Source organism: Maylandia zebra, linkage group LG11, assembly GCF_041146795.1.
Source record: "Maylandia zebra isolate NMK-2024a linkage group LG11, Mzebra_GT3a, whole genome shotgun sequence".
Lineage (NCBI taxonomy): Eukaryota > Metazoa > Chordata > Actinopteri > Cichliformes > Cichlidae > Maylandia > Maylandia zebra.
This window is the reverse complement of record NC_135177.1, coordinates 24,893,785-24,921,206: the sequence shown is the minus strand read 5'-3', so window position 1 is coordinate 24,921,206 and position 27,422 is coordinate 24,893,785. Positions and strand designations below refer to the sequence as shown.

General features: G+C 43.0%; 1 protein-coding gene across 2 annotated transcripts in view; it reads right to left on the bottom strand.

Annotated features, from left to right (window-relative positions):
• The window catches only part of si:ch73-22o12.1 (nectin-2), an 86,059-nt gene that overhangs the window by 41,610 nt on the left and 17,027 nt on the right, over window positions 1-27,422 (bottom strand). For both annotated transcript variants that reach the window (XM_004550869.6, XM_004550870.6), the window contains exons 2-6: window positions 14,015-14,124; window positions 12,900-13,152; window positions 6,181-6,474; window positions 5,924-6,041; window positions 5,167-5,315 (exon numbers count right to left, since the gene is read on the bottom strand). In XM_004550869.6, the coding sequence (XP_004550926.3) occupies window positions 5,167-5,315; window positions 5,924-6,041; window positions 6,181-6,474; window positions 12,900-13,152; window positions 14,015-14,124 (924 nt within the window). The remainder of the gene's footprint in view (window positions 1-5,166; window positions 5,316-5,923; window positions 6,042-6,180; window positions 6,475-12,899; window positions 13,153-14,014; window positions 14,125-27,422) is intronic.

Here is a 27,422-nt window from a genome sequence, read left to right as displayed (position 1 = left end):
CCAAATAAATTGTGGTGAGAAAATGTATTTTTTAATTTCAGACTCTGGCAGAAAGTGATCAAGAGCCCTCGGTTAAGCCGAACATCCTCTCTTACCGCTCTTGCTTTCCTTTCCACACTCTGCACTTTCACCAGCCGCGGCAGAGGATTAACCGGTAGACGCTGCCGTTGAAATCCCTGCCTAAATTCGAAAGTAGCAAATCAGCTCGATTCTTATTGTCGGTTCCATTTGAAATCCAACAGAAGCCGGCCTCTCTTGTTAACTGTACAGAGAGCTGACAGTATTACTCGTGTAACACTGATTCGTGTCAAAAGAGAGAATGGTAGTCTACTGCTGTCTACACCTGTGCTTCACTCTTTTCTTCCTCTCCTCAGTTCTGCTACCATTTTCTCCATCTCTGCCTCCACTTCACTAGCTGTCTCCTGCACACGCTCCTTCAGCCCTCCAAATCCATTTTCCCTGTCCAATTTGCGTTTGTATTTCTGTCATGTGTTACTTCTCTGTGCTCTCCTCCTCTGTGTTTCACTTTCAACACATGCCTAGGGAAAGAATTAATAATGCGGGTACATTTTTCTTTCCTTTAGTACATCTTCTCACACTACTTTCCCCTTGCACACAGATCCCCCCCCCCCCAAGCTGTGCTAAACATTCCCCTTCACACACACATGAGAGTGAGAGCTAGCCCTCGGTGTCCACTTGTAACAGGAACACAAGAAATGCATTATCACCTCCGACTCTGTGGAGCTCCACCACATGCTACGTGGTGAAAATCTCAGTGCCAAGTTTGGGCCCGATGCTGCCACACACTGCTGTCACATCAAAGGGAATTACGCTGAAAATCAAATGCAAATTCTCTCTGAATTCTACTCATCTAATTATATTTAATGCGTAACTCAAGTCAGTTCTTAAGAGTATTTTTTTTTCAAAGTCTGCGCTGGTAAATCCTTTTGTGGATAATACATCATGTTTTATTCTACCCTTCTGGAGACAACATTTAAAAGATTCACAAAAAGAGATGTAAAGGAGCCATCACAGACTCCAAGTGCAGACTCAGTCACAACCTAACAAAGCACCAGTGGAATTTGAGTGAGTGACGAGAGGACACCTCAAAGACATGCTGACGAATGAACCAGATGAAAAACTGCAATATGCATGCTGTGTAGATAATGTGGGGAGAAAACCAAACATGCAGTATGACCCCACCCCCCCCCCCCCCCCAAAAAAACAAACAAACCCCCCCCCCCCCCCCCCCCCCAAAAAAAAACAACAACATAAAACTCACACACACAGAGACACACAACATACTGTGGAAGCCAAAAAAACAGCATGGTCCTTATGAAGTCATGTCCAACACAACTGTACGCTCCAAGTGACCGCGAGTAATGAGAGAGATGGAGCAGAAGTAACATTTGCTGCAGCCGTCCAAAAAACATGCATGGTCTCATTCACATACATACACACGTGCTCCATGGTCATCACTGCTCGGATGTTGTGCTGGGCTGCACCTAGAGCATCCCTTAGTAGTATTCTCTGTCAGTATGTTAAGTTATTGAACACAGCTGAGTGTGTCTGTGCGAGTGTGTGTCTCCAGAAATGTGTGTTTGTGTGTGCTAATTAGGGGTGGGAAGGGGGCCAGTTGCAGGCTGGAGGGAGACTTGGCTCCATCAGACCTGTTCTCTGGCTGTTTTCGCATGGCCGGAGACACACAACGACAGACGCAGACAGATACAGGCGTACACACACAGACACACTCACACACTCTACCCCACGGAGGAAAATAGCCAAGCCCCTTGCCCTTGAACTGTCTCCTTGGATGAGTCTGAAAATGGGAAAAATGCACCGAATTGGGAGGAAATCTCTTTTCCGTTTAACTGAAGAGCCCTTCAGACCATGTGGGGGATTCAATCTAGAGCATTTAACTTTTTTGAGGTTCAGCTGAGCCACCCCTTTAAGGAATGATGAGGGAAAAAACCAAGAAAAAAAATGGATGGAATCTGGGTTAGCCACACAAGAACCCCCCTTGAGAGGAGCCCAGAACGGAGGGATGGAGGGAGGGATGGAGACTACTAAGCTGTGATTAAGGAAGAGCTACTGGTATTTAAGAGTTAAGCTTAGAGAGAGAAAGATAGCACAAGCATGAGATGGAGAGAAGGAAAATGCTGGGGGCAGGAGTCTCTTTTCTGAGCAAGAAGATCAGCGGCAGACTTGCGGAGGCTGAAAGACAACCTGAGAGAGATAAGGAGGATGAGGAGAGAGCATATGCTAACTGAGTGGATGAGAGATGCAATGAAAGAGCAAACTGCAGTGAAATAGATGGCATCGGAGAGATAAATCGAAAGAAATGCAAGAAGAGAGAAGGCTAGGATGTGTTTGCGTGCCTGTGTGACTAAGCAGCAGGATCGAAGATGAGAGGAGGAGAGGCAAGGAGAAGAGAGGACATCCATCCCTCTTGCTGCCTCCATGTGCACAGGACAAGACCGAGGGCAGAAGGCGCGAGTAAGCACACAGACACTAGTGTGTAAATTTGTGTGTGTCATGCAGCTGTGGGGTAAAGGGGAGTGGGGGGACCTGCTATGTAGCAGGTGCTGGCCATTTCACGCCTGTCGGCCCCTCTTAGACCCGTTTGTCTACACACGTTCACATTAGCATCCACAGGTCTGAACTGCAATCCCATCTGAAGGCATTACACATCTTTCTTAGACTCCTTAATTTCTCTTTAATAGTACCGACCGTCTTTCTTTATGTGCACTTCTCTCCCTTTTTGCTATCTAGAAACTTCTTTTCCTTTGACACTCGCTTGTTGGTTTAGTCACCTATTAAGTGTTGGCAATTTTAGCTCGCATCTTATCCTCCTTCTGTGCCAATGAGTAAGAGAAGAGTAGGATGGAAGGAGGAGGTGGTCGGTAGCAAGAGAATAAGACCAACTGTGGGAAGTTCAACGCGGGTAAGGAACAAGCAGACCCGAAAGAAAATGAAAGAAGAGAAAGAGGTAAGTGGGATGAAGAATGGGGGAGGAGTGAAAATGTAGGATAAAAGACAGAGCAGGAGAGGAACGGATGGTGGAATTGAGAAGAGAAGCAGCCAGGAGCTGAAGCAGCAAAGGGTGACTGATCCGCTCTGAGAGGCTTGGAGACGGACAGAAACACACGCTACGCTGAGAGATAGCGGAGGCCAATAGTGGTGGAGATAGGATGCAGCAGCACATGATTCCCATGAGTTTTAAATGCTGTCAGCATCGCTTTCTCTCTCTCCATTCCTCGTGCCCTTACTCTCTGCTTCTTTGACTGAGGATTGCATGCTGGCACTGATTTATCTTGGTGTGGCATGTTCCCCATCTTTGTAGTCTAAAAGCAGCAGCCTCTTTCTCCCTCTGCTCGCTGGATCTTTGTATCTCACTTGCTTGTGTCTTGTAATACACAGCAGGAGTTAGTGACATCCTTTTGTGCTACAGAAGCCATTTACACTACCTACTGTATGCAGCAGTACAGAATGGCCCCAGAGGAGTGGTGGTGACGCATGCTGTGGCACCATAAGGAGCCAAGGGACTTGACGAAAGATGTAGGGGGGAGTGAGAGAGAAACAAAAATGAAATCGGGAGAGACGGAGCAAGAGGACTAGAAGAAGCAAAAAAAAAAAAAAAAAAAAAAAAATGTTGAAATGAGGCCATGGAGGAGCTGGGTGGCTCTTAAGATGTAGTCACTCTCTGCCCATCATGGAAAAGGTTTACCCCGATGTCAGCAGAAAATCACTTCCGGCTAAGTGCAGGCTGAAGAGTGAAGGAGGATGTATTTTGTATGAGGTGAAATACAGAAGTGAACACTGTTGAAAGGGGTGGCTAAAACTCTCAAACAGCAGCAATTGGACTGTATGACCTGCTCTGGAAGGTTCTCTCCAAGTGCTTACACCTGAATACATGCATGCATTTCACAACCTGCAAACATGTACCCACACACACCCAAAGTATTTTAGTTCATGCATCACTGCAGCCATACTGCAGACTATTCTAAAATCCACTATATTACAAAGTGAACCGTATCATTTTGAGCCAAATGTGTCACTTTATGTGTTGCTTGCTTTGCGTTAGTGTTTCCTGTTGTTACTGATGGCACAGAGTATGGCTGAGAAGCAAAAAAGAAAGAATAAGAAAAAGTAGAAGTGAAAATATCTATGGGAACCGTCTAGTTCGTGTGCAGCTCTCACAATATTGAACTACCATGAAAAACCTTCAGGGGAAAAAAAAATAAAATAAAAAAATGCAAATGCCAAAAGATATACTAAGCAGCTGACAGACCTTGGGTATTGATAAAGCATGGAAACTTTGATAATAGAGTTTATTAAGCGCATGCAAAGATACACAAAAAACTAACACGCACTCTTAAAAGCAGAGAGGGGAAGGGTTTTATGACGTTGAAGAACAACAACAAGAAAGAAAAAAGAAAAAAAAACACATAAAAGGAATGCACATGCAAGCTCTGATCGCTCAGATTCCCTCCCACACACACACACGCGCACTCACTCACACAGACACACACCATGGACTGAGCAGCTGGACCCCTTAGCCCTACACTAAACACCCAAGTTAGCCCTCAGCACAGAAAATGTGTCCGTTTGTGTGTGTGAATATGTGACATGTGAGGTGCATGTAAGGTGCATCCAAGGTGCATCCCTAGGGAAGACATGAGAGCAGAGGACACCAGGAAATGTGTAGCCTGTGTGATAAAAGTGCACTTTGTTCCAGTTCGCGGTTCAGATATAAATGTTTTTATGTACAAGCTAAGGGAAACGTTTACATGATGAATGAGACCCAAGTGAGTCCCAAGAGTGGGCTTTCTCACTTTACTTATGAAATGTTCACTGCTTTATTGATGCCTTTACTGTGTACAATTTATCAGCGTGCTGGGGCATTTGCAAGTTGCGCAAATTACCCTTCGCATTGGTTTTAATCCATTTAGAGCCACAGAAGGGTTGACTTGCAGTGACAGGAACAATCATAATGTTAATTCATTATGTCACAGGGAAGTGCACAAATGAGATTGTTTCCACTGAGAAACATCACACGATGCTGAAATATGATATTTAAAATGTTATCTAACTGAAATTGTAAAGGCCACTTAAGCAGGTGCCTAATTTTAGCATGCTGCGCTGATCTGTGACACTTAAACTCACCTCTGACCAGGATCCCAAACTGTTCTTTGGTCGTCCCGATTTGGTTGTTGACCTCACAGAAAAAAGTGGTGTTGACAGACTCGTCCACATTCTGTACCTTGAGCACATTTTCACTGACCTGCACTGCAGGTGGAAACTCTCCTGTCGTCCTAGAGGGACAAAAGTGCATATCGGTATGAGAAAGAAGAGAACAGGAAAAGAAAAATAGGACATTTGACACTGGGGACAGAGAGTCGGACATTTACAGAAACGTGCTGCGTTGTACTGTTTCGTCATATTAAGCTAATCTTGATCAGCAGCACAAAACCAATCAGTTTGCCACCCTTCCCTAAAAGGCAATCCATTATAACACACTGCTGGAGATACAATGGGGACAGCAGGAAAATCAGTGTTGCTGGATCCAATCCCAAAATCTCATTTCTTCTATTTTAAACTTCCAGACTTTTTTTTCCCCCAGATTTTGTCACAGTTATGTTAATAGCTGATAATACAGAAAATGGAGACAGACGCACACTGTGTTTCTCATTATGCAAGGGTTAAATCTCAAGTCACAGAGTCCATTATGACAAATTATTCAACTATCTCCATAATCAGAGCACAGTTCTGTAGTTGCAATAATAAAAGCGCTAATTATAGCTCTGTGAGGACTGTGAAGCTGGTGGTGAAGGGTAAGAAAGGGAAAATGTGACTAAAGAAAAATGGGAGAGACGGACAAAGAGATAAGACAATATAGATTTAAGGATGTGCCAATACTCACGACTTCCACTGGATAGTGGTTGGAGGGGGGTTTGCATTAGCCTTGCAGGTGAGCGCCACATTTGTGCGGCCGATGTACCAGTTGTTGTCATAACCTTCTATGGTTACCTGGGGAGCAACTGGGGGAAGAAAGAATGAATGGGAGGAGGAAATTTAATTTATTAATTTAAAAATAAAGAAAAACCCAATACAATGAGCTCAATTAATCGGGTTAGAATAATTGCTGATGGATGTATGTGCACTTGTGAGAGGTCTTACACTGAACTGCTAAATTCATCTTGAAGCTCTCTGGTTTGACCAGGGTCCTGTGTGATACGACACAGGTAATTTCTTTCCCGTTGTCGTTTGGCATTGGGACCATGATGTACTCGCTGATCACCGTCAACGTGTTGTCAGTCCCCGGCTGCTGCTTCGTTGTGTAATTGCCATTGGCTGTAGTCACCCAGGAGATCTCGGCAGCGGGTTGGCCATTTGCTGACTTACAGCTTGCCACAGTGATTGGCTTAGCGCCAGCAACCACTGTTACAGGGGAGGCCGAGTTCTCGGGTTTAGCTGATGGATGGATGAACGACATGACGCAAGGGTGGAGAGTGGAGACAGGGGGAGACACAGAGTGGCAGAGAGAAGATTAAAGGATGTAGAGATAGATAAAATGGAAATAACACAGCTGAGGGAAAAGATATTGTGCACATTTATAAACAATCTGAGACACCAGCCGGGCAAAAGCAAATCTAAAACCAGATCTGAATGCGTCCTCTGTTGCCCTGCTCAGCCTCTCTCAGCACAGTAAACATTGAAGTAGGATCAAATATCTATTATGTTTATTTTATGACAGGATATATATTCTTACCACGGAGGAGTTGTCAGTGCACTTTGCTTTTTTCAAGCTTTTTGGAAATTAGTTTCTAAATGTATAACTTGTTTGAGAAATTTTACCAGCTCTGAGTAACTCAATACATGAAATTAGAGCTACGAGAATGTCATTTTCAACTCTTCACACATTTAAAATCAACGTGACCACATGGAATTGCCTGTTGTTGCCAATTCTCTACCACAGAATCATGTATACCTGCAGACAAACACAATAAATAACTATGTTGCTTATTTATCATTTGTTTTGTCCATAATACAGGTATGGGCAGAACTCCTTTGTTTTGTGAACATGTGTAAAGTGGCACTAAGGGGTCAAACGGACTGCAGCTTAAGAAAACACCAGAAATGATGCAAAAGTAAACAAAATTATAAAAAAAAAAAAAAATTTAAAAAAATTTAAAAATCTCACAAAACATAAAGCAAGTGTTTCGGGGGGAGGGGGGTTCATGACGGACCAACTGCGGGAGTGACATAAATCAAAACATGCAAAGGATTTTTCTGAGACACCCTGAAAAGAAGCGAAGTATTCATCGGTGATGTGACGGACAAAAGGATGGAAGGTAACGTGTTTTAATTATACTGAGTCATTTAATACTGTACATATGTTTGCTATTAGCGGTTTACTGTTAGCATGTTACTTCTGCAGCTATTCCATCACGTTCCATGTTTTTATTCAAATTCCATTGTGTTTTGTAGCTTGTGCATGTTTCCATTTGCGTTTTTTTTAAGTTGCATGTGGCCCATCATGCATGTGGGCATATAAGGAAGTTAGATTTGTAGTAGCGCTTATGGATATTTTCTAAAATGCAAACGTTCTGGCGACCAGCCCATGCCATACCTTGCCCTACTACATCTGGAAAATGCTCCAGACCACCCCCCATTACCCTGAAGTACACTGAAAATGGATGGATGGATGTTCTATCATACTTTACTGTTTTATGGTTTTTCCATTATGCTTACAGATAAGTTTCTCCTTTGCTTTCTTAATCTCCAAGCTTTTATAACAAAGCTGTGACACCATGAGTGCAATGGGTTCCCACACTGATTACAAGTCATGTTAACATATAGCCACATTAAAAGCAATTCTCTCGTCATTGTTAAAAACAAAAGCTATCTCATGATATACATCAAGATTGATTCACTGCTCAGGACCGTACTGAGATCAATTCCTTTCATCAAGGAAGCCAATCTCATTTCTAATAGTACTACTACTACTACTACTACTACTACATTAATCTAAGTCAGGTTTACTTCTTTTAAACAATTTATCCCACTTTTCTGTATAAATGTCTTGCTGTATAGCCTTTTGTTAAGTCTCACAGGGGAAAAATAGAAAGCATCACCAGCACCGATCCTCCAAGCATCAGTGATAACAGTGAGGTGAGGTATCTGTGTCGAGCCCAAAGGATACTAAATGAGAACACGTACCCCAGCCACAGCCTGTTCACCCTGCTTTCCATCTGGCAAGCGATACAGACACATTTGTTTCCTGTTTCTTTCCTTAGGCTGCAAGACTAAATTCTGAATTCATCCTCTGCACTTCAAGTCAAATAATAGACTTTATTTTTATGACTTACGGTCATAAGAACATTGAATTTTGCTCTAGTAGTCGTGCAATAAGAATGAATTCTAAATTTAAGCACAAATTCCTCCCTACTGAGAAGACATTAAGATCTTTTATTTGTATTAAGATAAATGTGTTTACTTTTAGTCTGCTCACACTAGTTTTGAGAAAAGTTTTTTTTAAGACTAGAAATGTGGCTTTTCTAAAAGCTTGATTTAGAAATTGTCGAATTGAAACTCTTCTGCTGACAGATCATTTCGTTTACTTTAAGTAATCTTTTCCCCATTTTATTCCTTTTTTTGGTTATTGATAGCTTGAGTTTTTTGGAGTGTGTACACTCAATCTTTTGCTCCCAAGAGTTAACATTGATAAACAATTACCAGCACCAGTGCAAACACATCCAAACCCTAAATCTACTGTCACTCTCCCTCCAAACCTTAAATCCATCTGTCCCCTCTCTATTCCTATCACACACCACTGATGCACAATTTCCCTGACTGGCCAAATGCATTTCCATATACAATTTCTACATCACTACATGATCCGAGTTATCCTCACCTCCATCTTCTCTACCCTCTTCTTAATTGCCCTCTCTGATACTAGTGTGGGATCAGAGGAAAGCAGGCAGGACAAGAGCTGACAGCAGGCATGACAAGTAGCTAGATCAATATACTGCCTAGGGGGAAACATGGGGGCATGATGCTTTGGAGAGAGGGGAGCAGGGCAGAGGCACTGGTGCTGGGCCAAAGTTAGACCAATGGTTCCATTGCATTAACAAAACACAATTGATCTGACAATACCACTTATAATAGCAATTAAGCCCAGCTGCATATGCTTTTAACCTATATACTACCTTTGGGGGAAGGTTTGAGCTGGAGGAAAGCAGACAGAGTAAGAGGGAAGATCCTTTGCATTCATACAGTTTGCAAGTTACATATGCATGTAGGGCTGTGCGATATGACCAAAATCTCATATCCCGATATAAGAATTCTATCGTCCAATAACGATATAAATCACAAAAATGTAACATTTTCTGTAAATTCTGTGAATCTCGACTTGCGGGAAGTATTTCCAGCTGTGCGTCATGTAGCTGGAGTCCAGTGTTTTAACCGATCTATGAAACGATACATTTTTTACGGAGCCCCCCAGTACGGAGCCCCCCAGGGGACATGGGAGAAAAAAACGGACTTTTGCGAGCGCTCGCAAAAAGTATTGCAAGCGCTCGCAAAAGTATTGCGAGATCTCGCAAAAGTTTTAGCCGCATTCTTCGGAGGCCGCCAGCTCGAAGCCGACCGGGAGGTCGAGGCACGATGTGCCGGGAAAGCGGTGTTCCTCCTGGCTGTAGTAGGTCTCGACTTCCCGTTAGCTTCGAGCTAGTGGCCGCCAGCTCAAAGCCGACCGGGAGGTCGAGGCACGATGTGCCGGGAAAGCGGTGTTCCTCCCGGCTGTAGTAGGTCTCGACCGCCCGTTAGCTTCGAGCTAGTGGCCGCCAGCTCGAAGCCGACCGGGAGGTCGAGGCATGATGTGCCGGGAAAGCAGTGTTCCTCCCGGCTGTAGTAGGTCTCGACCTCCCGTTAGCTTCGAGCTAGTGGGTGTCAGATCTCCAAAAACGTCGGAGCTCTTTTGCAAATATGTGATGTCTTGTAAACCGAGCAGGTATCTGACGTTTACACAACTACATTCACGCCTCAAAATATCTTAAAAGTGTATTTTGTGACCCAGAAAGAGTAATATTACAACTAAGTAGCTGCCGCCATTGTTGGAGTTTTGCGAGATCTCGCAATACTTATTGCGAGCGCTCGCAAAAGTCGCCATTTTTTGCGAGATCTCGCAAAAGTCCGTCTTAATTTTTTTTTTTCTCCCTAATTTTTTTTTTCCTCCCTAATTTTTTTTTTCCTCCCTAATTTTTTTTTCTCCCATGTCCCCTGGGGGGCTCCGTAACAGCCTGTTCTAACGTTTGAGTCTAAGGTTTATTTTTTAGCACCTGGCGGCTCTTTTTTACTTCTCATCCGTAAATTATCTGCTCTGTCACGTGATTCAGTTTATTTTGAAAAGTCTCAACAGGATCTTGAGTTGTATTGTGAAAGGTTTATGTGGAACATAAACAAGCGGATGGTTTTACCGTCGTTGTTGCTAACCACAACGCATAAAAACAGGCGCTTGTCCGTCTGTAGTGTGGTTATATAAAATATAAGAGAAAGAGAGAACTTTAAGAAAATAATATAGCCACTACAGTGACCATCAAAACGATGAAAAAAATATTGCCGTAAAGAGTTTATTTTGCGACAGCACGAAACAAACGATAGCGTAAAATGAAACGATAGACGTTTTTATATCGTCATCTGATATATATCGTTATATCGAACAGCCATATATACATGGGTTCCCTACAAACAGATGAGCGACAAATTTAAGGAAAAGAAAAACACACTGGCTTTAATTTGCCTTGCAAAGACACAATGAGTCTCTTGAAACTTTGGCAAAACATGAAAGTAGGTTTTTGGTTGGAAAAGCCAATTTAACTGACAGTGAAACACAGTTGGGCAATTCCACTTTTTATAAATGGCTTGACTACTCAATTAATTCATGTTGTGAAAGTCTGTGAAAAAACCTCAAGCTTCAAATCTTTCAGAGGAAATGGTGCTGGGTTCCTGTGCACCTGACTAAAAGCCGCTGGGGGGAGGTTTGAAAAATGCTTGTTGTTGAGTGGTATCCTCGTGTAATACATTTAACAGGAAACATTCAAGTCCTTGGGAGACAAAAAGCTGCAATGGCTTTGAACCCAGGAGTGCATGTTGGCAAACAGCAACGAATGCAACAAGCTGGGAAGTTACCCCTTGACAAATAGAGCTGTAAAAGCCACGACTCAGTGTGATGCACAACACACAGGGTTCAGGATCTCTTAAAAATGAGTTTGTAGGGTTTCAGGAAGTCAATCCCAGAGTAGGGTAGCGCTGGTGTTGCAGATGTTTAACACTCGTGTTCACGCTAGAAGCTTTTTAGGTTCAGTAGTGCAAGAAATGTAACTAAAGATTTAAAAAAAAAAAAAAAAGCAAAAAAAAAAATCTTGGCTAAAGAAATCATTTTTGTAGTTTTGCTTCCGTGCACCACAGAGAGGTTTTAAAAATCAAACAATCAAGATGTGATTGAAGTGCAGACTTTCAGCTTTAATTCAAGGCGTTTCACAAAAGTATTGCAATAACTGTTTATGAACTAAAGACACTGTTATGCCCAGCCCCCATTTTCAGAGGATGAAAAAATAAATAATAGGACATTTTAAACATGGGGATTGCTTCATAATATGATGAAAATCTTTCGTAGTCAATGACTGCCCCAGGTCTAGCGCTCATTAGAGTTTTATACTTAACTAAAAAGCTGCTCTGTTGGGTGAGCTCAGGTGACTGACTTAGCCATTGAAGAAAATCCCATTTCCTTGCCTTGAGAAACTCTTAGGTTGCTTTTACAGTACGCTTTGGGGCATTATCCATTTGGATTGTGAAGCGCTGTCTGATCAGTTTTGCAGCGTTTGGATGAATATGAGCAGAGAGTATAGCCCCGTACTCTTCACAGTTTCTGCCATAATATTGTCTCCACTATGTTGAACAGATAATATGGTATCAGATCACAAGTTGTTTCTCTCCTCCTCTGCACTTTTCTCTTCCTATCATTTTAGCACAATTTCATCTTGGTTTTATTCTCACAAATAATCTTTTCAGGTCTGTGTTGGCTCTTTTTCTGACCAAGTCTAATCTGTTCTTCTTGTCTAAAGTGTAACCAGTGGTTTGCCCATTTCTGTAAACTCAGTATTTTCATTTATAAAGAGATTTTTGCGCTTCACAGCATGCACACACAAAAAGACAATGATATACCAACCTGCTTTAGAATGTTCTTGGTGAAATGTCGTGTTGTGTTTAAGGTCTTTGGGCCCTTTTCATTTTCAGAGCTGGCCAGTGAACCCATTCTTGTTAAGAATGTACCAGAGATGTGATTTGACCACTTCTAAAGTTTTAAAAATGTCTGTTACTCTTACTAGTTTTATTAGAGGTGGTTGGGGGTGAAAGTCTGCACTTTAACAACATGTTGGTTATTCGATTAAAATACTGTGGTGGTGTACACAGGCAAAACTACAGTACAAGAAAATTAGAGACCAAACTGTACCTGGACACTTGGCTAGGTAAAATTATAATTGCAATAACAATAATCATCTTCTGGCACATCAAATACCATTCTTTTTTTTTTATATAATTTTAAATAAAATTGGCATTCTTCAAGAAATTACCTGAAATTCCAACTGGATGTTATTCATGAAGTCTTAAGAGTAAAGATGAAAGCATGAGATGGGAAAAATCCCTCTTTCTTATTAAATTCTAACAAATCTGTTTGCTTCACAAACCACATGTCCAATTTTTTAAGTGGTTCAGAGGTTCAGCTTCTTGGAGATAAAGCATTCATGCCTCTGTGCCATTAAGCACCGAGGCTTTTTCCTTGATTCATCACATCTTTTCTTAAGCTTAGTGCGTAGAGTACATTAGTGACCTACCTAGCATGACCAGCTGGGTGGTGCCACGGACATTTCCGCCAGGGTAGGTAGCAAATTCGCAGGCATACTTCCCCTCATCAGTCATCCTAACATCAGTAATCTGGATAGAAGGGCTGTCCACCTTTGGAGGACTGGGCACGAAGCTGACTCTGCCTTTCACAGGTGAGTTAGGATAGCTGGGCTCATTCCCGGGGAGAAACACAGCTATGTTGACTGGGTCTTGGGTTGGCTCTGGCACGTACATCCATGTGACCTATGATGGCACACACCGAGAGGGTCAGTGGACGGGAAGCATAGAGAGACAATGAAAAACAGCAGACCTCATTCATCATGGCATTGATAAGCGACACCGCGACAGCGTTTTAAGATATCCACATTTTAATGTAAACTCCACAGGGTTGCGTACACGGCATCACAATTAAGTGGGGAGTAGGTATGAATATGGATGCGAGTTTTTCAGGAGAAGTACTCTCTCGACTGTTCTTAGCAGAACCATGCAGAGCTGTGCACTTCCAGCTTCATTGAAATGCAGCTAAGAAATGCACCCATTACCATATTCAATCCCCTAAAGCAAAATGTAGCTTAGCATTGTTTGTTTGGAGTAATAAAACATTAAGCCTAAATGTGACAAAAACCTATTGCTGGCCTCTAGATTATTTCTGTGAGCCATGATTTGTTAGATTAAGGTACAATGTGGCAAATAAACAAGGCACATAGAGCAATATTCTGATTTTTCTTGGTTAATTTTATTGAAGAGAATTGCTTTTTCCACCTCAGACACAGTTTTACGGACCCGCAGAATCAAATCAGTGAGTAAATGACTACTTTATTTACAGGGAAATTGTCATAATTTGAGTTAAATATCAAATCCACTTCAAGTCGGATACCTGCTGGCTTCAAGTGTAAAAGCAAATTGTAACTGCAGTCCCAATTTCACTGAATTGTATTGTGTCAAGTCAGCACAATGAGCTCCAGTTTTGGGATGACACAGACATTTTTATTTGAATTTCACACAACAAATCTAGTTTGCAGTTGAGAGAGTATAGTGGTGCAAAGAGGTAATCAAATACTAACCAAGGGGAAACACAGATGCATCATGGGATTGTATATCTTACCATTGAAAGCTGTACCCCAGTGGGATCAGCGAAGGCACAGCGCAGGTTGACTGTCTGGCCAGGATACGATGTCACCTCTTGGTCTACTTTTACACGCTGACCTGAAGCTCCTGAACAAAACAAAGACAGAGACAAAAAAAAAAAAAAAAAAAAAAAAAAAAAAAAAAAAAAGCATTACTCTCAATGTTTCCCTTTAAACACAAACTACAGGAGAAAGCAAAGAAAAGGAACAGTCTTGGTACAAAGCAAAGATAAATGAGGACACTATGGAAGTGTGTGTGATACACAGGACAGCATTACTGAACTCAGGCAAGTAGGCCAAGAGTCTGGTACCTCTCCATGACAGTGCGTGCGTGGACAGATTGGTGGTGGAGGGAAGCGAAGTTGTGTGTTGGGGGAGAGAGAAAAAAAGAAAAGGAGGAGGAGGAAAGCCAGTTCTTTTTTACCCATAGGTCATAAATCATGTGGATGGGTTATGCTTTTCTATAGCCTGCCATTTTCTGTGCCGACACATTCCTGTGTAACAGCAAAGAGTCAAAATAAATATGCTTTTCTTAGTGCGTTTTGTCAGTGGGTGTGTGAGAAACAGAACGAGCGAAGGAGCTTTAGAACGACAATCTGTGCAAGTGTGTGTGTGTCCGTCTCTGTGTGTGTAATCCAGGTTTCTGTGAAAAATGTAATTACTTGTATGAGTAAGCGCGCATTAGTGTATGTCAGCAAGATGGCACCTGTTTTAAGTAAGAGTGGATTACCGGCGGATACACAACTTCAAATGTCTGCAGCCAGGCCTACATTTCCATACGAGTGTGTGCGCTCGCAGTGTGTTTACCGGGAAGCTACAGACACAGACACACATAGAATGAGCAAAACACAATTTCCCCTAAAGACAAACAATTACTTGAAAAACTAGTTCCACTAGTTTGTGCTGAGCTCAAGCTGTTGTGTTGAAACTAATATGATCTGCTGCACTGGCAGAACACACACACACACACACACACACACACACACACACACACACACACACACATATATATAAAGGCACCCACACACAAACGAAACCCGTACGCAAGAGATAAGAGGAAAGGGCAACGCTGTCTTTCTCGTTTGACGAGCAATAAACACCACACCTTCTCTTCTCAAGGGAGACCTGAGGTATCAATACAGAGAAAGAGAAGAGGCAGGAATGAGTGAAGAACCGAGTGGGAAAGTGGAAGAAAGCAAGCCTTTCCTAGAATAACACCAGCTCTCCCAGGACCAGCCCAATTTACAACCACAAAACAACCCCCTTGTAGCCACAGAGGAACCTCTGGACAACCACTAAACAGCCCGTGGGATCAGCAGCGAGCCTTATTGGGCTGAAAAGATGAACAAGTTGTTGTTTTTTTTAAATTTCATTTTGCTTGAAGACTCGTGCACGAGCATAGCTATGCAAGTCGACACACGGCGAGCATACACACACACACACGGGGGCATCAAATTACTGCTTTATTGTCAAGCACCTGGCCTGTAACGTTTCAAATGTCTAGAGCATTATGTAAAGATCACGCTACACTCCTTTGTCAGCCTACTTAAACAAGTCAGACTAATACAGATTAGGTTTGGGAGTGGGAGCCAGACTGTGGTTATAAAAATAATGTAGCAGAGGAGGAGAAAAGAGGATAAAAGGTTATTGAATACCTTGATTACTAGTCTTGATTGTAGTATAAGGACCAAGTGGCATGTCATAGGTCATTACAGCGTGGGATTGACAATAACGTACTCCTCATTTCGTTTATGTGCAAATTCATACACACACATATCTATTACGTCCACACAAAAATGTGGGGGCAAACTGAGCCGGGCCTGTTGCCTGTCATTTGGAGGCAATAAGAGGAGAGCCACCACGGGTCAACTCCTGCCAGAGCTCAGATGAGAGACAGGGCCAGCCTTATGAGACTTCCTACAGCCACGGGGAAATGAATATTACACACAAGACATACAGAGACTTGCACAACCTCATTCTTAGTGAGTCCCCAAAGCCCAGCCCAAAGGCTCAGACTCCGTGTCATTAGAACAGCAGACGGGGAGAAAGTAAAGTCAGTGTGTGCATGTTCATCTACACAAACAGACTTTTGGAAATGATGAGACAAGGCAGCATTAAAGAAAAAAAAAAGTAATCGAGACACATTTTGAGTGCATCAGTCACATTAAAACACAAGACAGAGAGATCGGAGGCGGAGGGGGACAAGAACAAAGGGAATTAGTGAATAGAAGACAGTTCAAGGGTAAGAGTGAGAAGAATAGGGGAGAGAAAGAGGGTTGGAGGGGAGGAGAGTAAGAACAGAAGCCTTATGTCACTGCTGCTCTACTTTACAGTAGCTCTGCTGCCTGCAGGTGACATACAAGCATCATCAAATGCACATGAACAAACGAAACACATGCACACACAAACTGCCCTCCTCAACATCCTTAAGTAGTCAGATGTCGGCATCCTAAGTACTGTCACCTATCATTATGTCTTTTAACACCCACATGATGTGCACGCACAGACACACACATTATTGCTGATGGCACTGTGACAGCCCTGCCATATTAACACAGTCCTCTCTGATCCTCTGCCTGGTCACGCTGACATTTCCCACCGTCCATCAGTGAAGAGGGAAATGAATCAGAGAGGAAGAAGGAGAGGAAGTATGCTGGGAGGACGGAAGGATGAAAGGAGGAGACGAGAGACAGGCTGGGAATGCCAAAGTGATGGAGGATGAGAGCGGAGGAGGGGAGGCGAAGTGCAAGAAAAGTGGGGATGAAAGGGTGTGAAGAGAACGCGATGCCAGGAATAGAGAATGAAAGAGGGAGCGAAGAGAGTGTGGCGAGAGAAGAGGAGAGGAGGAGGAGGAGGATCTTAAAGGGGAGACAGTGTGAGCTATGAACAAGGTTAATAGGAGACAGCTGAGGGACAAAAAAAAAAAAAAAGCAGATGAAATAAGAAGAGAGAGGGGGTTAGCAGAGGGAAAGAGGCCATGGGAAATGCAGTGGGACCAACTAAAAATGGAGAGGTGGGGGCGCAGGTAACGAGAAACAGAGCGAGAAGAGGCAGACGAGGGGAGAAGAACGGGAGGCGTGGACCTGTGAGATGCCAGGTACACTCCACACCTGACCTTGTGAGAAGCACTGTGGATGTGAACAGAGAGCAAAAACTACAGTGAAACAGTATGAATAAACAAGCGGAAGAGGGGGGGGGGAAGAGCGAGAACGAGCGAATAAAAGCCAAATCCTAATTTTCTCTGCAGCCCATTTGAGCCAGTCGTGGCTTATAAAACGAACATACGCTTATCAGCCTGTGTCCGCCTGCCTCGCTGCCTGGCTGGCTGACGCCTAATGGCATTCATGTCCTCCATGTCTGATCCTCACTATAGTTGAGAAAAGCAGAGCGTCAGAGGGGACGGGAGTGCAGGCCATCAACTAAAATATCCAATAGCCTTCAGAGCTCAGTGACGCTGTCATTTCATCAAACTAGGAGCTATGCCCTGTCAGGTGGGCTACAATGAAGCTTCCCCATTGTCCATGTTCCTGAAGATTGCTTCCCACTGGTCCACTGTGCATGTTTGTGTGTTTTTGTGGGAGAAAGAGAATGTGGGTGGCTTTTCCTTTGGCCTTTCTAACACATTCCTGTCTCAGTAACCACTCTGGGATTTCATATTTCGTCAAGGCCTTCATGAATTTCTCCATTTCCATTATTCTCCCGTGGTTGTTATTGTTTTGCCCAGGCTTTCCACTCCTTCAGCATAATAGCTTTGATATGGGAAACAGGGAGCGTCATCACTTTTCTGTCCTGACAGAATCTGTCGCCGCATGCGCCTTCTCTGATTAGATTTTCCTTTTAAATACTTTCTCCCACTCCCCGTCGCAGGTAAACTGAAGATAGATCCACAGCCCTTTTCACAAATCAAGTTTGGGACATTTGCCACAGTTACCCTTTCTTACACTTCACTTCAAATATGTTTGCACCACTGAAAAGGGAGGGAGAGGTGACAGAGATGCCTGAAAAGAGTGTTTGGGAGCTAACGCACATCGCACCACATGATAAAGGTTTTATTCTAATTCTATATTAGGCAAGAACAACCAGTGTTAAAAGTCTAAAATTAACAGACTGTAATCCTCACTCTGGGGAAGAGACTGGGAATCACTTTTTTTTTTTTTTTTTATATAAATCTATCTATCTTGAATGTTACTTTCCTTACTTAAAAAACAAAAAAGTATATGCTAATGTATACGATTTATTAAAAGGAGACAAATCTCTTGCAAAAATATACAAGCCGAAACTAGCTTTAGTGAAATAATAAATGTCAATGTTATTCTTTCAATGTATTTGCATTAGTGTCACTGCAGCTCAATTTGAGCCTTAAGACTACTACACACTGCTGTCCTTTTCCTTCTCTTAGTCTAAGTGCACCTCCTGAGTGCATTCAAGCAAGTGTTACACCAAACATAAGAGGGAGAAAGCAAGAGAGACGCTTTGATGAGTTCTTCTCATTGGTCATCTCAAGCGATCGGAGTTTTCAGTTGCGTCAAAGACGTGCCGAGAAAAGCTGCTGTTGTAACTGGATGAAAAGCCTCCAGACTGACCCTACAGGCCATATTTGCTCACCTGGTGGCAAATTATCACCCTATCTGATCCAGCTTCTTAAGTCAGGATCAGACCAGTATCATATCCAATAAAGCAGCGGTCCCCAACCTTTTCCGGTTTATGCCCGACAATATTTTCACGGACCGGGCTTTAAGGTGTCGCGGATAAATACAACAAAATAAAACTAGCACCGGTACCGAAAAAAAGAAGATTTATTTATAACACATGTGAAAAGACCCAGGAAAACCGAGTTAACGATAAAAACGATAACGAAATAACGCTGAAAAACGATAAAAACCATACATTTCACACCTGAGCTTCAACTCTCGCGGACCGGTACCAAACGACTCACGGACCGGTACCGGTCCGAGGCCCGGGGGTTGGGGACCGCTGCAATAAAGCAACCAGTGGATCCCTACAATAGACTGGACGTGTGTAAAAATGACTCACACTGCCACATTGTTTGACCACATTACTAAACAATATCCAGAAGAGGTTTGGGGCATTCAAACTTCCTGAAAAACAAGAAACTTAGCGGTTTACAAAATAGTTACGCACCATCCATCAGATCGTTTTGCCTCTTCATTGTTCAGAGATCTGGGTTATATTTCTCAATGCAACAGCGTCTTCCAGTTTTTGCGCTGGCCTTGGCTTCTGAATGGGCGCGCTGCCAAATAGCAGCTTTCTGAAGTTGCTGATGTGTAATTTTGTTTTTTGAGACACTGGCACAGAAACACAGATTCAATTCTACATTTATTACTGAGGCTGTTTTGTACAGTGAAGTTTATAACATCAGGGCAGTGAGATTTGAGAGTGAGAAACTGTTACAATTAAGCTAATGACCAGATTCAAAGTGGCTTTCATGCATTTCATGCATGTGAGGTCGTGTACTATTTACCTTTGTTTTATACAGTAACACGGTTTTGATATGGGTTGATGTACATGTGTACACTATGAGCTTGAGCCTGGGGATGCAACGTGATAACAAACCATTTCATTTCTATTCCTCACCAGGAGCTCTCTCTCTCTTGGCTAAGATTCAGCCTCACAAAATCTTCCCTTTATTGTTTGAGATGAAAGACTGTAATATTTCAGTTTTTGTCACTGGGAACCAACTGTTCATCTTCTTCAAACTCTGTTTGAGTGGCAAAAACTCATAAGCAGAGACAGTCGAACATGTATTAAAGCGGAGAGGTGCCATCTGACGTTTTAGCTAAAATGACCTGCCAGTGTAGCTGCCCTTAAAACTGATTTCTGTGTGGTGCTCCCATTGTTGTGTCCATAACAAAATGGCAACACTGCAGTGGATGTGTGTCTTGTCCTAACTGCTTCTGGTCTGTTTTAATAGCTGTTATCAGCTGGAGCCTGGAACAGCACCAACCCAAACCTGCTGTCTGCCACTGCTGTCAGACATCACTGCCTTCTCTGCCTTATGGTCGAATAGTTAAATGAACGCGGCCACACATACAGCCACGCAAATCTACAATGAACGTCCACACGTTGCACACGCACACACGCACGCGCGCGCGCACACACACACACACACACACACACACACACACACACACGGGCACTTTGGTATGCAGGGAGCATTGTCTGGACGGCTTAGCTTTGACAGGCGAGGCAGTTTGACAAGCCAAGAATAAAACTAGGAAATGAAGACTTGAGATGTGTCTCGTCTTCTCATTGACCTTTCCACTGGGCTTACTATAAGGAGCCAATCGATAGCACATGAGAAAGCTACATTTAGAAGTAGCCACTGTGCATTATGGACATCTCCAATGACATACTAATATTCTATTCATGCTGCTTTTCCAGTGGGAAGTCCCGAGTCAAAGACGCCAGTGTTAAAAGAAAAGAAAAAGGAGGCACACTTCAAAGACTTTAAGGTTATCAGAAGAGATCGACATTTAAAAAAACTCCACTAACTTGTAAATTTAACACAGAAAAACATTTGGTGTTACAGCAAGGTTGCATGCCGGAGACAGGAGGTAAAACCAACCTCTGTGATGCAACAGGAGTAGGAAGAAAAAAAAAAAATAGGTGCAAGAAGAAGAGAGTACTAGATTTCACTTTGTTCACAGTGACATGATGAAATATTTGATAACTGACTCTGAACATTGACTGTGGAAAGAAAAAGGGGAATCAGACACACAGGCAGAAAGAGGAAGGAAAGCAGAAACACATGAAATGTAACAGAAGAGGAGAGAAGGAAAAAATAAATAAAATGGGGGTTTGGAGGGAGGGACAGAGAGACACGAATAGGCTTCAAAGTGCCAAGGAGAAATGAACAGCTGGAGGAGAAATCTGCACCGGGAAGTGTGTATGTGTGTGTGTGTTTAGTAAGCGAGTGCATACACACATGCATTTGTATACTGATGCATATTCCTATTTAGTTGCCTGTTTATAACAAACATGCCCTAGGACTTGAGCGAATATCATTTGCAAAAATAAGCATTTGCCAATTCAATTAAGTGTATCGTCTTAATGAAAGAGACCCAGCAGGGAAGTATAAAAACCAAAAAATAAATATATATATTTATACAATTTATACACTTTTAAAACTGCGTGCATTTTAGTTCAGAAACCCCAAACCTCCACATACACAGCTGGACCGTGACCTTAGTCTTGCCTTGAGACTGGTTTATGCACTATGCATGAGTTCAGGAGTAAGAGGAACTAGCAGCGTAGAAGTATTCACGGTGGGATCTCCAAACCATTAAACTGCACGGGCTTTAAAATGAAATTACATACACAATAGCTCATGCATGTATGTCTCTATGGACCCTTCTCTCCCTCTTTATCTCTCCCTTTCTCACACTCCTTCATCCTCCTTTCTCAGTTATATACATAAAGAATGTTTCGGGTCAAGCGAGCTACGCCAGGAGAACCGGTTTGAAATACGAATCATGTGTGTCGGGATGAAATTGGAAAAACAGGAGTTAGTCATTAGAAATGATAGTGGAGGTATTTTTCGCTTTACTGCACCGTATCACACCTTGCAACAGGAGGATGAACCTTACACAACACATTGAAGCACTTAGCATCTGCCAAAGCGCCACATACAGGAAGCAGAAAAAAAGAAAGAGCTGTGTGGTTGTGGTGAGGAAAAGTCCCCCCAAAAAAACATTTCCATACACACAACTACTATGTAAAGCAAAACCATATTTAGACAGGCAGAAACAAAAACGCACATGAATGTGTGTACGCATACACGCAGGGTGGACAGGCACTCTTCCACAGGGTGAATAATTCATCCACGGTTAAGAACGAAAGCAGTGTGCTCTCCTCCGCCTCTCTTCATTATTGATAAATAAGAACATCTACACTGTACCTGACGCGGAGGGGGTGGGGGGTGATCCAGAGCGAGAGAAAAAGAGAGTGAGTGAGAGAGGTGGTCAAAGAGAGAATGACTCCGGGACACAAAGAAATAAAACGGCTGTATAAAGCAGAGGTGTATAAGGCATAAAACACAAAAAGGAAAATGGCAAAAGCCATAAGGCACAAGCTCGGTTTTATGGTACCACATGTTTTCATTTGGCGCTGGGCCTGTTTAGGGTCAGTAAAGTCTGGCTTGTAACAGGCAGTTTACTGTGGACAGAAAGGACAGTCCTCCTGAGCCAAACAAGCTGCTTCTATACTCCCTTGCGAGCGCTATTGCTTCAACTGAATAAGTGACTGAATAACTTACTGGCTGGATGGCTGACAGACACCCAGCTCCCCGCGGCTCCTGGCTCGGCTTTATCTGTTCAGGCTGTGCACATCATTCTACCTCCACCACTCTTGCCTTCACTCTGCATTGCATCGCTCACTTTGTTTTTTTTCCTCCCCATCCTTTTCTCAGTGCTATAGCACTGTCCTGTCTTTTCACTTTGGAATAAATCCTTTTCATCCCTCTGGCTCATTCTGCTCTTCCTCGCCTACTTTTTTTTCCCTATTCCGCCAGTTCTTTCTCTGTCTGACTTCTTCATCCCAACCCTGTGTGCCATCACTTCTCATGGTAATTGTAGTGGGCATGTTTTTTTTTTGTTTTTTTTTTATCCTGGCATGCAATACTGGGTCTTTGTGCTGGGTGACCACAGTGACAGATCTGCAGTCAGAGCCTGAGCATAAAATGTAAATCAGAGGAGTTGGGGAGGGGAGAATCACTTTTCAGACAGGTCTAGTATCAGTATCTAGGAAATATCTAGATCTAATCCCCATTATGTATGTTGTCGAAAAGTGAATGACTTTGGAAGCGTAAATCCAGACAGAGTATGGCAGCATCGCTTCAGAAACAGCCTCTAATGCATGGGTAAGACAGAAGTGCACAGCTAAAACAAAGTGCTAGGTACTTCTTCAAATGTCCAAGGCAGGCTGTGCGTGTGTCACCTCATCCATCACCGTGTAGATGCCTGTATACATCGGTCCATGGGCATGTCAGCTGCAAACATAATGTGATTATGCCTCCTATTTTCACCTCCCTAACAACACTTGGAGGTGAGAGTCTTCCAAGGAGTCAGGAGAGGATATTTCAAGCTGGGTGTGATCCAGTCCCTGAATTATAAACAAAGCTACACGTTAAAGCGCGAGGAAAACCATGACAACCCCGCCCACGCACCGAAACACAGCTGTGTTTCCAGGTTTTTAGTTGCCAGCGTTCACCTTTACCTCCCCTTGGGTAGGATGGGGTGGGGGGTTCATTTCCCAGCTTCGCTTCCCACTTCCACTTAGCCTGCTACTGATGAGCCCATTGGTCAACAAAGCTGTCAGCCAACAGCTTATTCATAGTCGAGGGGGTGAGAGACCAACCTAATTTATGCCACACATTAAAGGATTAAAATGCAGTACTGTGATATGAGGGACTGCCATTAGCACAGTCAATCTGTCAGGAGGATCACTCGGCGTGTTACCAAATCAATGCCAGCCATATGGAAGACAGAAGGTCAAGCACCAGACGCAAACAAACACGGGGGAGTGTACCAATATTATGATAATCTGATGACTGTGTCCATCATAACGCACAGCAAAAACCAGCTGGATTGAATTACTGATGGGAGTTTTGTGTAGGAGCACAGGAAAAAACAGTCTGCAGGGAAAGATTTGAGAGGACAGGCAAGTCAGGCTCCCAAATTTCTACACCCCCATATGCTTTTAAGTGTGTCTCCTCTTGCAAAAGTTTTGCTAAAAATCAGAGCAAAAGTTATATTTAATAAGCTTTGGACTCGCTTTACTACAAGACTGCAATGTGCCGCTCAAAGGTATGGATAACTGATTAGACCACTAGCACTTTTTCAAAGTGAAACGAGGACCCATTAAAAGCAGATTTTTTTCCCCCTATAAAGATTAATCAGAGCTACAGTGTGGTGGGAACACTGCGACAATTAGTAAACATCGAGCACGAAAGATGTCGCAAAGCAGAACAAAACGATACGAGGAGAAGACAAAGATAACCAAAGCAATTAAAAGTACAACGAAGCCATTCTTTGTATGTTACTACTGCTGCATTGTATGGATCAGAGTTGCCGTCTTTCAGGGCTGTGGTGAGCCATCGGGGCAGAGGTGAACAGCCTATTGTCTTCAAGGCTCAATAGGAGGCAGGTAAGATGAAACGCTGCACACAAATACATTCCTGCTACCAGTTTTCCCGTAAACGAGGGTGAGGGAGGTGTTACTGATGAGGAAAGGAATGAGACTGTAGCAGAAAGGAAAAGAGAAAGAAGTTTTGCTCTGTAAGATCTATAAAAAGGCACTCTGGAGCAAGAGAGTGATAAACAGGTGGGGATTTTTGATGAGGTTATATTCAGGGTTGTTTTCTGGCACTCCCTCCATCTCTTTCCTTTGTACTGAACGTTGAGATCAACTTTGCTTATTCTCCAGTCACTATGACAACTTGCCTTGGGTACACGGTGTATTGTTTTGACGCTGATAGATGAATGAATGAAGAGCTAATAGACAGAAAGACATAGAGCTCAAGGAGACGGATCAAAGGGGAGGGAGGGGAGACATAACCTGATATTTCTCCTCGAGTCAGTCTGTTAAATAAAATTAAACAAAATCCACTGAGAAGCTGTGGCTGGCTGGAAGCGAGCAAACACACGAGGTTAAAAAAATATATATAAAAAGTGGGTACTTTGAGTAAAGTCGGGAACTATAAAATTCAGCAAAAATAAATGAATAAAACTAGGACCTTCCACTAAAAAGACAAAACATGCATGCGATTCAAATAGCACACACATGACGCAGTTAAAGCTTTGAAATAAATAAAGTAGCAACATCCTGATTCCTCTTGACCCTTTTTTGTCACAAAGTAATCTAATAAAGCAATAAACAAATAAAAAAGGTCCAAAGGCTACATGAAAAGTAGCTTAAAGTGACCAACTACCAGCACTTAGTAACAAGTGTGTTATAACACCCATCCTTAATTGCTTTTTCAGCAATTACTTGACTAATGAATTTAACGGGTCTTAACCTATTACATTTATTCCATGTAAAATGATTTGCTTTGGAAAACTTAGTTTCATTCTTACTAGGCCCCAACAATGAACCAATACCTTTAAAATGGGAGTATTTGCTGCACGTCCCAGTTTTATGAGAACATCACTTGGGTATTTTGGTATTTTAGACTCACCAAAAATACATTGCCCTTAGGAAATTTTGCTGAGTTTTTCCCCCGAAATGCAAATATACATTCTAAAAAAAGATCAGATTGTTACCAATAACAAAAATAGCCATCGTTTCCACCCTTAAAACACATTATTACCATTACGACATAATTCTTCAATGAACCGTGAACAAGTTCATATCTATTCCCCAGTGTAAGCTAAGGCAACAGCACAGTAACTCAGAAACTCACAAGATTACAGCTCCAGCACCTGTGAGGTCACTGCCACTCAAAACAAAACCTCCGCTGCCTGTCAGTCAAACAATTTCAAAGAACGCAACGAGGAAGCGATGAGTTAATTAATTACCATCTATTTTAAAAAAATAAATAAATACAGCTCTATATTGAGAGCAGAACTCAGCAGCCGAGCTAGATTTTAGTAGTGAGGATAAACACCTTTTACCCGTCTGAGAGGTGAACACCAGAGGATCAAGTTTCCCCTCAATAACAGTGTGAACCCTGGTTTTAGCCTGTAATGGCTCAGCAGTCACAATGATGTTAAAATTGATCTGACTCTCAGAAGATTGAAGCCACTTCTCAGAGACCGTAAAGAGGAGCACAATAACAAACACACACACACACACACACACTGGTGCAGGCACAGCAGCCAACACACGAGCTGCCGGAGCAGTCTCCTGTCAGGTCGTCATTACATTGGATGTGAGCTGCCTTTGTTTACCATCTACCCCCTTAAGGCAGAGTGACAGATAGAGGATTGGGATGTGAGGAGTAGATAGATGGGGGTATGAACAGTCAGAGATGTCCCTGCCATGCTTCAAGGACAAGACGGGCCCTTCAATATCACAGCCACTGTGTAATTAGACAGTGCTCTGTCATGCACCGAAGAGTTTCTTTTATTTGTGTCATATTAAGCGCAGCATGGGTATCCCTTACTGTGCTTTGCCATTGAGACCTAACGTAAAAAAGGGCAGCAAAGGGGGATTTGTACAAATTTAATTACATTCATAATTCGCCCATCTTTAGCTGTAATCACTCGGGGTTAAGTTAAGTAAATCCCCTTCTCAGCTAGCCACCCACACCCTCTGTTGCCTTAATAAGCGGCGTACTGCCTGGCTTTTCAGGGGAATTTTACTGGCAGCCTGAAACTCGCTAAGAGAAAGTAAACAAAGTTCTTGGTATGCAGTAGTGAAATATTAACAGATATACTCTTTCGACTGAAGTGTTGTGAGCTTTGGTTTGGAGTACTGCGGCTCACATGTTTGTGCGTATGTGGCTGTCTGCCAGTGTATGATACTGTGTCTCAGAGGCCACCTGCAGTGTCTCCGAAAGGCAGGGAAAGGAGAGGGGGGGGGGAGAAAAGCGGCGCTGTGTACATCTTTGTGTGTCTGTTTTTGAGTGTTTGTTTGGCGCACCTCGCAGCCAAATCGCGGCGCAGGCAGGCAGGCAGCCCTTCGACAGGGAGGGAGAGGAGTGAAGCAGATCAAACACAAGCCAACTAATCACAGACGCTGGCTAATTAGCGCAGTCCTCAAAGGGGAACCAGGAATGAGTGATGATTCCCCCTTATGAATTTCCCAATGACGCTGTGCCGTATGCCACCATGAATACTCACGGTCACAGAGAAGGCAGAGCAGAGAGGCTAAAGTGCAAACAGAAACACCTCTGGCCTTGTTGTAATCTTATCATCTGAGAGCGAGGGGGAAAAGTGGCGCTCAATATCTTTTATCAGAGTTTCAGTCGAGCACACAACACACACACATACCTCCTTACTGTCACAAGCTTTCTCTCTCTCACACACACACACAGCAACATTTTATCTCAACATCCTCAAATTAGGCTTCATGTAACGTTTCCCATTAAGGGATTTCTGGAGCGATTAAATCCCAAGCGTGGTGACATTCCAGCCTCTGGAGTAAAGCACAGGTTGACGTTCCTGTGCGCAAGCTCTGAGCGTTGATTAGCTGGTGGATCTGCCACACTGAGCCCAGATTTCCACAAGATCAGAGGCAGCCAATTACAGATGTGACACGCACGTATTTGCACACACTCCCGAACGCGCCCTGCCACACCGATGCAACCACACGCCCATCCAGAAACAGATTTCTCCAGGCTTAAGTCATCACAGTGGCAAGAACTCCCCTCTTGCTTCTTCTCTAATATTGGATGAGAGGGTCCCTGTCAGAGGATGCTCAGTTCAC